The following is a 16861-nucleotide window of genomic DNA, read 5'->3' as shown; positions in this document are numbered from 1 at the left end:
TGGAAAGCTTATTTATTCAGCTTTCAGATGATGTATAAATCTCATCAATTTCAAAAAATTGACCCTTATGACTGGTTTTGTGGTCCAAGGTCACAATTTGTATCAGTATCGGGCATTTAAAAAAAGGCATATATATATATATATATATTAGGGCTGTCAAACGATTAATTGCATACAAAATAAAAGTTTGAGTTTGCCTAATATATGTGGGTGTACTGTGTGTAATTATTATGTATATATAAATATATAAACACATTCATGTATATATTTGAGAAATATTTACAAGTATATGTATTTATTTATATTTTTATATAATTTATATTATATATAAATAAAAACATTTTGTACATAAATAACATATTTCTCTATATATATATATATATATATATATATATATATATATATATATATATATATTAATTTGTGTGTATTTATATATACATAATAATTACACACAGTACACCCACATATATTATGAAAACCCAAACTTTTATTTTGTATACGATTAATCGCGATTAATCGTTTGACAGCCCTAATATATATATATATATATATATATTAATTTGTGTGTATTTATATATACATAATAATTACACACAGTACACCCACATATATTATGAAAACCCAAACTTTTATTTTGTATACGATTAATCGCGATTAATCGTTTGACAGCCCTAATATATATATATATATATATATATATATATATATATATATATATATATATATATATATATATATATATATCCAGGCCGATATACTTGACCTATATACAGAAACTGACTGTGTTTTATAGACATTTACAAACATTTCTGTGTTGGAACAGCATGGTTACTTCTAGTGTAAGTGCTTACTTGATCATCTGGGGCACAGTGACTTTAGAGTTCTCCTCAAAGGCGTTCATCATCAGCCCATTACAACGAATATTATCTATGCACTGTAGTACAGAATGAGAGAGAAAAAAAAGAGCATAAGGACAGTGTTTGAACCACAGGAGGTGAGTAAAAGACGAAGGTCTTGCCCCAGGGCTGCGTGGATCACTCAGCGCTATCTGATGTGAGCAGACATGCCTGGCTGATGTCACTGGTCCAGGCTGACTTCTCTTGCCGCGAGGAGGCCACCAGGATGATGGTGAAGGACTGGCTGTCTTTGGGCTCCACCACAATCTTAAAATCCAGGTGCTCCATGTCTTGACCACTCTTGTCTGACTTGGCTGAAGAGAAAAAGAAAACAATGATCCTCTGGAATAAATCTAGTGGAGGTCTATTGCGATTAGATTTGTGGTCGGATCTACTTCAATAAAATGCCAGTATCAGTGGCGACTAATGCTTTTCAAAAGTGGGTTAGTACAGTGGTCTCTTATCTGTGTCAAAACGTGAACGCAGATCTATTTTTTATTTTACTTTAATATTTCAGGAGGTATTTAAGGAATGTTAAGATTAAATCAAGGATTTTGATACGTACACTCATCGTCGGTGCCCTCTGGTTCCTCTATCAGTGTGCAGTCAATGAGCGACACCACTCCATTCTGCCATCCGGAGACAAGCAAGAGTCAGATACGCTCGGAGAATCTATCCAATAATCAATAGCAGCTGTACTAAAACAGTGATTACTGTGACGATCTACTGTGATCTTGAATTTCCCCACAGACCAGGAACAATACTGGCTTATTGAATGTGGAAAAATTACAGTCGGCTGAAGGTGGTAATCACCATTTTCTGGGAACAACATAACATTTTACTGGTTTAACAAGTGACTCGATACATTCAAAATGTATAAAATGCATTAGAAATTAAGGAACAATGTAAATAACATTTCTATATTTATTCAGTTTTTTGAAAAAACAACTTTATCTGCATTATATGTTCAAGTTTTATATTACAACGGGCAATTCTGCTTATCTTGTGACAGAAATTTTAATGTGATACCATAAAGTACTGCACTACATGGTGTATAGATAAAATAAAGAAAAATATTAAAAAAGGTTACATTTTAAAAGGTGATATTTTGCTGGTAATTCATTAAAAACAGTATTTTAATAATAATAATAATAATAACGATACAATAATAATTTGTTATTATATTATATTATGTGAACTGACAATCTAACAAATCTACAAAAGCAATTTTTTTCAAAAAAAAAAAAGAAGAAGAAGAATGGAAACATGATAAATCTGTTTCAAAACAATTTCAAATCTGTCTTACCATATACAGTACAGTCCAAAAGTTTGGAACCACTAAGATTTTTAATGTTTTTAAAAGAAGTTTCGTCTGCTCACCAAGGCTACATTTATTTAATTAAAAATACAGTAAAAAACAGTAATATTGCGAAATATTATTACAATTTAAAATAACTGTTTTCTATTTGAATATATTTCACAAAGTAATTTATTCCTGTGATGGCAAAGCTGAATTTTCAGGATCATTACTCCAGTCTTCAGTGTCACATGATCCTTCAGAAATCATTCTAATATGCTGATCTGCTGCTCAGGAAACATTTAATGTGTACAATTGTACAAAATATTTGTGTACAATATTTTTTTCAGGATTATTTGATGAATAGAAAGTTCAAAAGAACAGTGTTTATCTGAAATCTAATCTTTTGTAACATTATAAATGTCTTTACTGCCACTTTTGATTGATTTAATGCATCCTTGCTGAATAAAAGTATTCATTTCTTTAATTTCTTTAAAAAAAATAAAAATAAAAATTCTTACTGACCCCAAACTTTTGAACGGTAGTGTATAATGCTACAGAAGCTTTGTATTTCAGATAAATGCTGTTCTTTTGAACTTTCTATTCATCAAGGAATCCTGAAAAAAAAAGTACACAACTGTTTTCAACATTGAAAATAATCATAAATGTTTCTTGAGCAGCAGATCAGCATATTAGAATGATTTCTGAAGGATCATGTGACACTGAAGACTGGAGTAACGATGCTGAAAATTCAGCTTTGCATCACAGGAATAAATTACTTTGTCAAATATATTTAAATAGTACACAGTTATTTTAAATTGTAATAATATTTCACAATATTACTGTTTTTTACTGTATTTTTAATTAAATAAATGTAGCCTTGGTGAGCAGACGAAACTTCTTTTAAAAACATTAAAAATCTTAGTGGTTCCAAACTTTTGGACTGTACTGTATATCTTCATACCATCTCAGCCTAATTTGTACTTCTTTAAGGCCTTTCACATTGCGCTTAAAGGATTAGTTCACTTCAGAATTAATATTTCCTGGTAATTTACTCAAAATCATCCAACATCGTTGTTTTACCTTTTTATGTAAAGGGTGTTTGACTTATTTTTTGCACGTTCGCTTTGTAGACACTGGATCGGTACTTCCGTCTATGTCATGCATGACCTTTCCAACATGATTACGTAATGCGTGGCACATCACAGAGCAGTGCAAGATAAGCATTTGTGATTAGTTTTTTTTTTTTAGAAAATGACCGATTGTTTCGCTAGACCAGACCCTTATTCCTTGGATGGGATCATGTAGAGCCCTTTGAAGCTGCACTGAAACTACAATTTGGACCTTCAACCCGTTGTACTATATGGACATCAGGAAATTTTAATTCTGAAGTGAACTAATCCTTTAATCCCAGGTTATCGTCATTCAAAACACCGCTTTTAACCCAGAGTAGAGGAATGTTTCACTCTTGTAATTCTGAAACAGGGTTAGAACCACTTTTTACCTGGGGTTATGAAACAGGGTTAGCACTGCTTTTGTCAAACTTGTACAGAGTGAAATGATGCTTTTAGATGGTTATGGCCAGATGCTTAACAATGGAGAGACAATCGTATGCCTCATATTCACATGCTTTATACAGTCACGGAAACACTGTGTGTTGTATAAACAGTATATTTTAGCATTTGAAGCAAGATAACCCAGGATTCTGTTACCTAGTGTTTACTATTTCAAGTGTGAAAAGCCCTTTTGAGAATGTGGCTTCACCTTGGTGAGGTGTAGTTTTCCTCCAGAGCCTCTAGTGCAGATGATCAGATGTTTGGAGAAGAGGAAACACTGCCTCTCTCCCTCCTTCTTTAGAGACAGAGAGCCCAGTCGGCCACGGGTGATCTTGCCCTTCTCACTCATGGGCACTTGTATCAGAGATCCTGAAAAACACGCATGTCGGGGCAGGATACGTTAGCACTGCAGGTAAGGCAGGAAAATGAAGAGCAGACAAATACTTTGCCAGCACAAGGGGAAATACTGGATTGACATATGCTCTTGTCGGATTCTTATCGGTTTCCTCGTGTCTTCGTATCCTGCAGCGTATCAGTGACATTTCCGATCTCGGGCTCAACGCCAGGTTTGACTGGTAAAAGAGTGATTACACTTGGAAATGAAAGAGTTGGTCTGGTCTTTGAACACACTGTGCTCTACGCAGACTAGCAGGTTTAGGGCACCCAATCCTTTGAGTTAACGCTTCGCTTTGTGCTGGCAGCGAAAAGAGGGCAGCCTAGAAAAGCCTTGGAGTGGGAAGGGAGAAGAGGGAGGTGGGGGGCTTGACAATAAGAGGTGACAAGAGTGACAGTTTGCAGAAAAGAACAGAAGGAAAGGAGAATCCATCCGTCTTCTTATCAGGGATCTGTGGCCCCTTTCTGCAGAGCGCGATTTATGTGTGTGTGTGTGTGTGTGTTGGGAGTTCACCTTGTCTGACAAAGGTCTGGCTGGTGTCTAGGAGAATCTCACAGCCCTCCACGATCATACGCTCGATAGCGAGGTTCTTCCTAATGTTCTCCGTCTCGCTCACCTCATCGTGCATGATTCTGTGGAGGTATGCATTCATAGCTATAAAACTTGACCACTTATTTTTATTTGTCACATACAGATATTGTAATTGTTTTTTTTAAACAGTGTTATTATTGTTAACAGAAACCAAAAAACACAATGTAAAAAAAAAAAAGTTAGTTTTGAAGTTATGAGGAGGCAAAGAACAGTTTTGCCTCCATGTCGTGCATTAAAATAGTGTAATGCACACCTAGCTGTGGATTATCCTTTACTTATATTATACTAATACATTTTACACTATTTTCATGACTCCAAAACTAAAATAAAATAAAAATGACAATATATGAATTTTATTAATTTGTATATTACATATTTTAACAAATATTTTAAAACATATAATATTTTAAACACTGCATGACTAACTAAAATCAAATAAAAATGGCCACAAATTAATTTTAGACCCGTCCTCATTATATGTGAAAAGGCACAAGATAATACTAGCAATAACACTAGATGGCAAATTTAATAAAACCTTGCTTTACTAGGGTTGTAACGGTACATGTATTCGTTCCGAACAGACACGGTATGGACGCCACGGTACGGTGCATACAGAAGTTGAATGCAGTCAGTCACAGGCGATCCACACTCCCATACAGTAGGGGGCGCACGCGGTAATGCAACGCTGTTTGCTAACCGCCACAACAGGAATGGGAAGAGAAGAAGAAGAAGAGAAGATCTATGCGTAGATAAGTTTACGATCTCTCAACCAGTGTTTAAACCGTGGAAAAACATCAATAAATCAGCTTGAGAATATAATCTCACGTAGCATTACATTTACCTCAGGCAAGTCATTTAGTGTCCACAGCATGTTAGTTCATGTTAGTTAGTTCAAGTTAGTTTTTAAATAGCAGATGGCACTACTATACGTGACACTCGTAAACTTCCAGTTCCTTTACACACACCACTTGAACCTAAAATAATCATTCATAAAGTTCGAAAAGGGTGAAGCGAATTACAAATCTCGCATCATAAAAAGTATATTTAACCACTCACATGACTCAGCCAAACGCACAAGCGCTGTCCAGCAGTCTTCTTCATGAGCGTTTGAGAGTGTGCAGTTAAAAATTAGCCTAGAGCGCCATCTGCTGTTAAAACTAAGCTCAGAATCGATTTGAGAGAGAAAATATCAGGATTGATCCAGATTCATTGTATCGATCGAGAACCGATGTATCGTCCCAGCCCTAATATTAGCTTATATATATATATACTTTACCTGTTAATGTCTTAATTATTTTATGTTTTAATAAATTTGTCATGAAAACAAGTTATGACAGTAACTGTGTAAATGATCATATTTCAAAAATAATTGAACAAAAAATTATAATTAGATGTAAAACCTGCCTTATGTGCAATTTACATGTTTTTTTTTTATTTTATTTGAGTATTTAAATTTAAATACTCAAAGTATTTTATTTATATTATTATATCTAAAATAAATAGCCAGTTAATTTAATAGTTTGGTCTCTGTTGTTAATTATAAACTTTATTATTATAGTAATGTGCAAGAAAAGGCTCCCTAAAGTTTACAGCATTAGCTGAGATATTTTTTTTTTATCCACTGTTTAATAAAAAATAAGAAAAAAGAAACAATTTTATGTTTAGTTTTCTCCCCCCTGCTGTACCGAACCTGTACCGAACCGTGACATCAAAACCGAGGTACGTACCGAACCATCTTGTTTGTGTACCGTTATACTCCTATTATTTACATTTATTCATTTTCATTTAAGACACAAAGTTTGGCATAAAAAAATTCTAAAACTATTGAAACACTTAATAAATTGAAAGTATAAAACAGCAAAAACTAAAGCTATAACAGTGACAGAATGAAATCTAACGCAAACTGAAAATAAAATAGAAATAAAAATTCATATTTCTCATGATTCATATTCTTAAAAGTGAAGAATGCAATTTCTGCAGCACCAAATATACAGTAATTGTGAAAACCTTTTCAGAGTATCAAACACTAGTAGTCCTGCTTCAAACTGGCGCCTTGGTATTATATTCAGTCCAGTCGGGCCACACAAACAATCTGACTGCAGTTCCAGTCGGTGCCAATAGTGGTGCAAAAATTACACTCTTCACCTTAAGATACAGAAGTTAATTTGAAGACCTGCGAGTAGTGAGAAATGATGTAGAGGTGCTGACACATGGTCATGGATGGGTGTGCTGGAGGCACATTTTGATGTACCTGGAAAGCTCCTCCAGCTTTGACTTGGCGTAATCCAAGCTGTTTCTCTCCACATGCTCATGCGGTGTATGCGCTAACAGCTCATGGAGGGTCAGTATGTAACGAGGAATCTGCCAGACAAGAAGCACAAGTCATAATGTCAGACAGGAGGGTAGTTTTCTATTTTTTTACCGCCTTCTGCTGCAAATACACTCATATCCACACTTAGTCATGTGCATGCATGGAAATCCAAACAAAACTTTGATAACTGTGCGCACTGTATTCTTGCAGAGGAGGCTTAGAGGTGACCGCTAACACTCATCAGCACATTTATTACCAACGCTGCAAAGCCCAAAGTTGACCTTGCTGGACTAGACCACATGAAATCTGCTTACCGTACAAGAAAAAAGCCATTATGGACCAAAATCCACTACAGAACCCTACTTTAAGGGAATAAAAAAAGCACCTGCCATGTGCTTCTATGCAGAGCTTCTGATTCATAGCATGATAACTAGAACAAATGAGAGCGTGAATGGAAGCGTAATGGTCACCTGGAACATGGGGTAGGTGAGGAACGTCTCTAGCGTGCGTTCTTCACAGTCAGGCTTGGCTTCATACTGTTTAAGCAGCTTGTCGAAGTCTCTGTTCTGCTTGCAGTGGGCCAAGATCTGCAAACTGTACTGGTGATTACGCACAAACTCCTGGTAGATGTTGAGCATGGGCAACAGGATGTCAAATAGGTCGGCTGAAGGACAGGAAGGAAGATCAAAGTCAGTGTGAACGGGGTCTCATATATTTGGCACCTTTTAGAAAAGCTAGCTTGCAAATTGTGGAGTCTACAAAATGTTCTTTGCTGTTGGTTGCCAACCACTCTGGCAGTGCACTCACCCAAGACTAATGTTGGCCAGCTTGCTATTCGAGCTTTCAACCCTTGGTAGAATATCTGATGCAGAAACATTATGGTTTCACTGCAGAAATAAACAGGACACGTAAACAATATGTAAGCATTTCATTGTTCAATTTTTTTTCATAGTTTAGAAGACTTATTTGAGTTTTCATTTGTTTTGTTTAAATATCAACTTCAGACATACAGTATACAGCCGTGGCCAAAAGTATTGGCAGAGACATACATTTTTTGTTTCGCAATGTTTGCTGCTTCAGAATTTTCACGTTTATATGTTGAACTGCAGGGGTGTCCAATCCTGCTCCTGGAGGGCCACTGTCCTGCAAAATTTAGCTCCAACCCCAGTTAAACACACCTGAACCAGCTAATCAAGGTCTTACTAGGCATAGGAACTTCCAGGCAGGTGTCTTGAGACAAGTTGGAGCTAAACTCTGCAGGACAGTGTCCCTCTAGGACCGAGTTTGGGCACCATTGGTATACTGGAAAAATATAAGCTTTTCATAAGTTTTAAAGGCTTTTACTGACAAAAACATTTAGTATATGCAAATAGTCAATATTTACAGTGTTGACCATTCTTCGTCATAAACTCTGCTATTTGATCTGGCATGCTGGATATCAGCTTCTGGGTCAAATCCTAACGGATGGTGATCCATTCTTTCCTTATTAGTGCTCGAAGTTGATTACAATATCATTTAATGTTCTCCGCTCGCCTTATGAGGACCGACACAGATTCTCTATGGGATTAGTGTTGCCTGGCCATGGATCCAAAATTTCAATGTAAAGATCTCTGAGAAACTACATTATCACTCTTGCCTTGTGACAAGGTGCTCCATCATGCTGGAAAATGCAAGGATCATCATCAAATTGCTCCTGGGTCATTGGGGGAAGTTGCTCTTGCAGGACGTTTTGATACCATTCTTTATTCATTGCAGTGTTTTTTGGAGAATTGACCCTTCGCAGGGAGTTTGATTGACAGGCGATCTAACCAATCATAACGCCAAATCCGCCATTATGTCCGACAAAGCAGTCAGGGGATTTAGTAGATTACGTCGGTGGACTTGAACCTTTCTGCAGTTGAAACAACAATCTTTCTGATGTTCTTTCATGTTTATTTGATGCTATAAATTAACTATTAGGAAGAGATGATCGGTTCACGAGCCGCTTGAGCTGAGGAGCTACAGCGACACATGGATGGTCTCAGGATGCTTCACTGTTGACACAACACAGGATTCATGGTAGCGTTCACATTTTCTTCTCCAGAAAAATTATTCCAGATGTCCCAACCAGTCAGAAAGGGGCTTCATCAGAGATAATAACTTTGCAGCAGTTTTCTGCTCTCCAATCCTTGTATTTCCTGCAGAATATTAGTCTGATGTTTTTCTTGGGGAGAAGTAGCTTCTTTGCTGCCCTTCTTGACACCAGGCCATTGTCTAAAAGTCTTGCAGATTCACTCACGCACACCTGCTGCCGATATTGAGCAGCTCTGCACTGATGGTGACACGATTCTGTAGCGACTCCTCAGGAGGAGATGGTCCTGGAGCTTGCTGGACACTCTGGGACGTCCTGAAGCCTTCTTCACTGCAGTTGAACCTCTCTCCTTGATGATCCGGTACATGGTTCTTTCAGGTGCAACATTCTTTGCAGCTATTGCCTTGCATGTGACACCATTTTGATGCAAAGCAATGATCTTTCTTTGGAGGTAACCATTGCTAACACAAGAACACACTGATTGGAAGCACTTCTTCCCTCATTTTATAGCAACCAGTCTGCTCTTATAATCCAATCAAAATGATAGAGTGACTTCACCTGACTAGTACTTGTTCACACATTCCCATGTGCTGATGATATGATTAGTGAAAGGAGGATGTTAGCTGGTCTTTTTGTGCCAGGGCCAAAAAACAGTGAAATCTGGGTTTTTGTGATAAAGTTTTGGCCAATGAGGCTTTTTGCAAATATTTAAAATGCATCTGATCACTCTACACAATAATCTAGAAACAGTGTGAATCAACACCACAACAACTGGCACAAATTATATGTCACTGCCAATATTTTGGCCACAGCTGGGTCAGTAAAATGATTAAAATGTTAAATGTTCTTAAAAGAAGTTTATTATGCTCACAAGACTGCATTTATTTGATCAAAACACAGTAAAATCAGTAATATGGCAAAATATTATTACAAGTTTTATATTTGAATATATTTTAAAATGAACCCTGCTGAAAAATCCAGCATTGCTGGTGAATAAAAGGCTAAATTTAAACTGTTCATCATCGATTGAGTCTCTTCAGAAAATTTGGACTAAACCGCTGAATTCATATGGATTAGATTTACTCTCAGATTTCATCAAATCACAAATCTCCATTTGTGTTCCAACGAACGAACGAACGAAAATCTTACGGGTTTGGAACGACATGAAGGTGAATAATTAATGACAGAATTTTCATTTTTGGGTGAAATAACCCTTTAAGTCTGATGTTTCATTTATGTTAATAAAAATAAACATAAATGAAAAAATTTTGACAAAAAAAGAAAAAAATCTATAAAATCAATATGGATTCCATAACTCAGATCATTTGATCTTAGGAGAATTTGAGTTCAAACTTTAGGCTTTGGTATTTAGTAAATCTGAGCTCACTGTGAGACGTTACTGAGATTTCTTCTAAAATGCTAGATAGGACATACAAATAAGATTCATGGGGGCAAAAAAAAGTAGGAGACTTAAGAAAACATCTCCATTTGCTCAACATCTAATCTCATTGCTGTTGAGGAGAAACAGTTCAGATATTAAAGAGATCTCATTTTCTTTCCTCTGGACATGCAAATCATGTTAAGCATGAAAATTATTTTTAGCTGAAACTGGCGTTTACCTGTTGAGGAATATGCTGCTGACATCATCGTGGGTTATGGGTGGTTTCTTGGAACTGGCAGCCATGCGAAGCGGTCTCAAGAAGTTGTTAACAAGGATGTGGAGCTGTTGGACATACTCGGCTTCTGCCTCCAGCATGCTAAATACAACCTGGTTCCTCTTCCTCATGCTCTCTGCATGTGGAGAACGGATGTAGTCCTGAATGATGGTCTTCCACTTTCGTCGACACATCCAGCCCCTCAGGAAGCTTTGCACCTGGAGCAGCAGCAATGAAGAGATAAAATAAGAATCAGTCAATAGAATCAGTAGATAGATATGAACTGTGTATACATGGACAACCCATCAAAAATATCTGGGCCAATCATTAACCAATAACGAATCTAGAAACATAAGACATTTGCTCCACAACCTAGAATGTGAAGTTTGTTTTAAACGGTAGAGCTGCCTGCTAAGATATCTAATTTTAGCCAATTTAAAGGATTAGTTCACTTCAGAATTAAAATTTCCTGATAATTTACTCACCCCCGATGTTTATGTCTATCTTTCTTCAGTCGAAAAGAAAAACATTCGAGGATTTTTCTCCATATAGTGGACTTCACTGGGATACAACGGGTTGAAGGTCCAAATGTAAGTTTCAGTGCAGCTTCAAAGAGCTCTACACGATCCCAGACGAGGAATAAGGGTCTTGTCTAGCGGAACAATCTGTCATTTTCTAAAAAATAAATAAAAATGTATATACTTTTTAACCACAAACGCTCATCTCGCACTGCTCTGCGATGTACCACGCATTACGTAATCACACTGAAAAGGTTACGTGTGGCGGAAGTACTGCGGTAGAGCAAAAAACTCCATCTCATTTTCTCCTCCAACTTCAAAATCTTCAGACATTGTTGTTTTACCTTTTTTTTGTAAAGGACATTTGACTAGTCTATGCAGGGTTGCTTTTTAAACACTGGATCAGTACTTTTTCAGACATTTTTAGCGTGATTACATAATGCGTGGCACATCGCAGAGCAGTGCAAGACGAGCATTTGTGGTTAAAAAGTATATACATTTTTTTTTTTTTTAGAAAATGACTGATCATTTCACTAGATAAGACCCTTATTCCTCGTCTGGGATCATGTAGAGCCCTTTGAAGCTGTACTGAAACTGCAATTTGGACCTTCAACCCGTTGTACCCCGGGGAAGTCCACTATATGGAGAAAAATCCTGGAATGTTTTCCTCAAAAACCTTAATTTCTTTTCAACTGAAGAAAGAAAGACATATTGGATGGCATGGGGATGAGTAAATTATCAGGAAAATTTAATTCTGAAAGTGAAATAATCCTTTAACATTGTATGAATCCTCGAATTAATGCATTTTAACGAACTCAGTTTCAAATCAGTCACTTATGATGGTTAGAATGCTACATATGTAGGCAGAATTATTATGTGTCTTACTTTCTTGATTTTCTTGATCTCAGAATCATCATCACTAGGTGCAGTGGTGGGATTCGACTGAATCTTCTCATTGTCTTTGAGCATTGCTGCAATCTGTAACAAAACAGCGATAAAAATGGCAGTCAACACTTCCTTTGCAAAAAAGTTCCTTCCCTCACTGTTTCCCAGCATGCTGACAAAGTGATTGAGTCAGGCCAAATCAGTGCCAGCACAGTGTGGCACAAATACTCGCCCCATCAAAGCTCTCGGATGCCACTCAGGGTGATTTCCGATGATTAGGCTGCACAAACTTTCAAATTATTACATGGCACTGCAATTTAATAGGGATACATTGGGGACACAAAAGAGGTGGGAGCTGGCCAGCACAGTCTGAAGGTGAGTGCTCCATTTATTGGATGCGGGCTGAAAGAGTTTATTATGCTGCAGACCAAGGATGCGACGCACACAATACATCTGGGGTCATGCATATTCAGCACACCATTTCATACAGCCAGCTCCATTTGCACTTTAAAGTAAAATGACTATTTGATCTGGCTGATGAAGAATACAGCAGGGATCATAGTTCTCCTGGAGAGCCGTTTTTTATGAGCAGAGATGCAAAGTGAAGTGCAAAGTAGTCTGGAGAAAGCTCTTGAAAACCAAATGCTTCTCACACCACTTTTCATTCTCTCTAACATTTTCCTTTTCAGAAAAGCAATGAGCATGTAATATAGGTCACGAGGATAGACTAGTCATCCTACAACTGACTAGTTGATTAGTGTGACAGACTAGTTTTTTCTTTTTTTTATATATATATATATATATATATATATATATATATGTATAAGGTTGGTTTTTATTTAAAAAAAATTAAATAATTAAAGGATTAAAAGGGATTTAAGGGAATAAAGAATAAATAAGAACAGTAAAAAAGGTTCTAGTTCTAATTATAGTGGTGGAGTGGTCCACTTAAACTTTGCAAATAATATTTTATTTAAAAATATGCATACATTCACTCTTGTTTGTATGTCTAATATGTCAAAAATGTAAAAAAAAAAGAAAAGAAAAAAGGTCTCGTCACATTCAGTTATGAATGACCATTTAAATGATAGCATATTTTCAAATCAAAATGGAAAAATTCCATAAAAAGTTGAGTAGTTTGCATCACTGTATGTTACTGTGGGTCGTTAAACATATCCATCGTAAAACAGTTGTCATATATTAAATATTTTGCTACTATATCTTATCATGCACACACTCTTTCACTCGTCTTCAGTGAATAGTAAGCCCCGCCTTCTTTGCTCTGATTGGCCATCATGTTGACATTGACGAGTGCTGTTAGACCACTGAGCCAGACCAGCCTAAAATGTAACTTTTTAAACTTTCTGTCATCCTAACAACAAACAGAGCTGTTTGTAATGGAGAGTAGCATTAAGAAATATCAAATATTGGGGGGGACAATTTTGCCATTTCCAATTATCAGTGGGGAACTTGTCCCCCTCAATGCCTATGGTGGTTACGGCACCTGATATAAACTACTCTGTCACACTAATCAACTTGACTAGTCATAATTTTTAGCAAATTTTTGTTCTGCATACTAACTGCTCGAGGTATGAGCTTTGAGCACTGTTAGTCGACTAACCTGTTTAATAAGCTTAGCTTATTAGCAATAATCTTCAATCATACATTTTTATATGTGTTATATGTTTCTGTTTGATCAGGCATTACAAACGGCCACCCCACACTTTAAAAATGTTTGTAATTTTTTACAGAAAAAGACTGTAAAAATGCTACAGTAAAAACCTGATTAATTAATTAACATTGCATTATATGTAATTTTACAGAAAAAATATGTTAAAAATAGAATTGATGGGTTTTGGAAGTACAATTTAGATTATATTTTCTTTAAATAGTTTTTTCCCCTTATTATTTTTACCAGTATTGTACATTAGTACATTTTTATGATGTTTTACATTATTAGTACATTATTTTAATGTCATGTGTGTTACCCTGATGGCATATGTGTATGTTTGTGTCTTATGTAAAGGCCATTAACAATAAACTCTGATTCATCATGTGGTTTTATATTGTGCCACCTGTATTATTATGGTGGTTATCAGTAAACTTTAGGGTAAAAAACAGATTTAGGTAGTGTTGGTTGTTTTGGTAGACTGTTATATTCATTTTAAATCACTTGATGAAGCTGTAAAATATACAGGCAGCCATTTCTGGCAACCAACAGATGCTGCTTTTTTTTATTGATTTTTTATTTATTTATTTTTACCATAAACTTAACAGGATATTTTTTTACCAGTGCATGGTAAACCTTTACAATTTATTCTCCATCAAAAACTATTTTTATTTTTTATTTTTATTTTAATTTCCAGTAATGATGATAACGCTGGCAACAACCCCTGCATTTGGTTGTGCAAACACACCTTATGTAAACGTCCCCTTTGAAACATGTTCAATCAGAGTCAGGTGAAACTGAAACCACACTATTTATACAGGTATAAACTAGTTAACTAGCAGTTCAGGAAATGAATCTACTAGTTGACTTTGAAAATATGTAGTTTTGCACATATTTTACACTTTCCCCCAACTTTTTTCAGTTCCGAGAGGCAGAATCATCTTGATACAGTATGCAATAAAATTGCTGATATATTTGCCTGGATTTTGGCATGTTCACTATAGATAAACAATCCCTACAGCACTTTGAATTACAAATTTTACCTCTGATTTTAGACGTTCAATCTCAATCTCCCCATCTTCTATCTGTTGTCGAAGTTGCTTAGCAACTGTTTTCTCGGTCTCCACGATTTGGAGTAGATGGAGGTACTTCTGCATGAGCGTTTCATGCTCGGTGGCCAGGTTTCTGTAGCTGCACACAGAACACACACACACACACACACACACACACACACACACACACATATGAATACAAACGCACACATACACATACACCATCCACAAAGGCATTCAGGACACAAATACAAACATGAGTGCACACACACTCCACACAATGAGGAACATCACGTTATACTAGAAATAAAGCTCATTAGCAGAGACACAGTGTTAACACGTTACCCCATAAGCACACACTTTATCAGAGCAAACTGTGAATGCTCAAATTCAACAATTAAACAGAATTGTTGGAGCAGCGCTTATCTCAAAACAGCAAGCAAATCCAGACGCCTTCATGTTTATGCACACAGATTTAGAACTGCTGCAGGGCATCCAGAGATAAACAGCCAAAATAGTCCTTCAGTACAGACTGAGACCAGAACGGAGCAGCAGCCGCCCTCACTGCAAACGCAAGACCCGCTCTACAGAACCACTTCTTAAAAATAAACTACACCTGCTGATTATGAAAGAGAGTCTTCTGGGTGTGTGTTATTGGATATCTGTAAAACTTCTGTGTGAAGCTGATGGGGTTTGCAAACATTAATTAGTCTTTTGTTACTTCATTGATGAAGTAATCCAATGCATGAACCAAACAGGCCAAACGTACAGTACCGTCCAAAAGTTTGGGTTCTGTACATGTTTTAAATGTTTTTGAAAGTCTCTTTTGCTCACCAATAGCTGCATTTATTTGATTAAAAATATTGAGAAATATAGACACTGATACATTTTAAACAACTGTTTTCTATTTTAATATATTTTAAACTGTAATTTATTCCTGAGACGGCCAAGCTGAATGTTTTGTATCACATGATTCTTCAGAAATCATTCTAATATGCTAATTTGGTGCTCAAGCAACATTTCTTATTATTATCAGTTTTTTCACTATTTTTTTGTGGAAACAATTCATTTTTTCAGGATTCTTTGATGAATAGGTTCAAAAGGACAGAATTACAACAAATCTTTTGCAAATGTTTTTGCTGTCACTTTTGATCAATTTAATGCTTAATAGAAGTATTTTTTTTCTTTGAAAAAATCTTACTGAGTAGTGTAGTAGAAGTTGGAAATTGTAACAAATTAGTGAAAGAAATGACAAAAGTCACTAATAATATGGATGTGTTTGGTAATTTCATATTTCTTTTTCTGTTTTTCACATAGGCAGGGTGCGTTTTAGTGATGGTGCATCAAAATGAAGAGAAAACAATCTGCATTAGATGAGAATGATGGGAAATGTTGTTTCCCACTGTTGGCGTTTATGTGCCCTTATCTTGTAAATACGTTCATTCTATTGCTATACTTTCCCCTTAAACTCAGTGCCTTTTTCAACAATGACACAAATGACACCATTTTCAACTAAAACCAGAAAACTTTTTATGTGTTTTGGCCGTTCATTTACACGATTAACAGCATTTTGGAGGCCTGAAAATGCAAACTTTTGAAAACGAGATTCAAAGTGCAAGTTTTTGAAAACGATACCGTTATCGTCTCTGTGTAAACTACAAAAACGCGATTTTATGAAAACGGTGACGTCGTGCGCATGGGTATTACGTGTTCAGTCTATAGGTGTGTAGTGTTTCTTTACAAAGTGACATCGCCAACTACTGGCCTGGCATGAATAATACATGTTTCTACTAGGTTTCTAGTATAGAACTGCATAATATATAGCAAAATACCTCCAACCAAGTCAGTTCATGCATCTAGATGAACTAGAAACCAACAAGCCCAAACCATTTTCTGATCTGATTATTTCGGATATCATTATTCTGATTACACTCTACAAAAATGCTGGGTTAAAAACAAGTTG

General features: G+C 36.1%; 1 protein-coding gene across 1 annotated transcript in view; it reads right to left on the bottom strand.

Annotated features, from left to right (window-relative positions):
* The window catches only part of rasgrf1 (Ras protein specific guanine nucleotide releasing factor 1), a 54986-nt gene that overhangs the window by 24154 nt on the left and 13971 nt on the right, over positions 1 to 16861 (bottom strand). The window contains exons 3-13 of the mRNA XM_048168569.1: positions 14890 to 15037; positions 12178 to 12270; positions 10739 to 10992; positions 7856 to 7935; positions 7519 to 7712; positions 6989 to 7098; positions 4660 to 4778; positions 3961 to 4121; positions 1465 to 1528; positions 1071 to 1213; positions 855 to 937 (exon numbers count right to left, since the gene is read on the bottom strand). Of these exons, the coding sequence (XP_048024526.1) occupies positions 855 to 937; positions 1071 to 1213; positions 1465 to 1528; positions 3961 to 4121; positions 4660 to 4778; positions 6989 to 7098; positions 7519 to 7712; positions 7856 to 7935; positions 10739 to 10992; positions 12178 to 12270; positions 14890 to 15037 (1449 nt within the window). The remainder of the gene's footprint in view (positions 1 to 854; positions 938 to 1070; positions 1214 to 1464; positions 1529 to 3960; positions 4122 to 4659; positions 4779 to 6988; positions 7099 to 7518; positions 7713 to 7855; positions 7936 to 10738; positions 10993 to 12177; positions 12271 to 14889; positions 15038 to 16861) is intronic.

The sequence above is a fragment of the Megalobrama amblycephala genome, linkage group LG19 (assembly GCF_018812025.1).
Source record: "Megalobrama amblycephala isolate DHTTF-2021 linkage group LG19, ASM1881202v1, whole genome shotgun sequence".
NCBI classification, from domain to species: domain Eukaryota; kingdom Metazoa; phylum Chordata; class Actinopteri; order Cypriniformes; family Xenocyprididae; genus Megalobrama; species Megalobrama amblycephala.
This window is presented reverse-complemented; position numbering and strand designations above follow the sequence as displayed.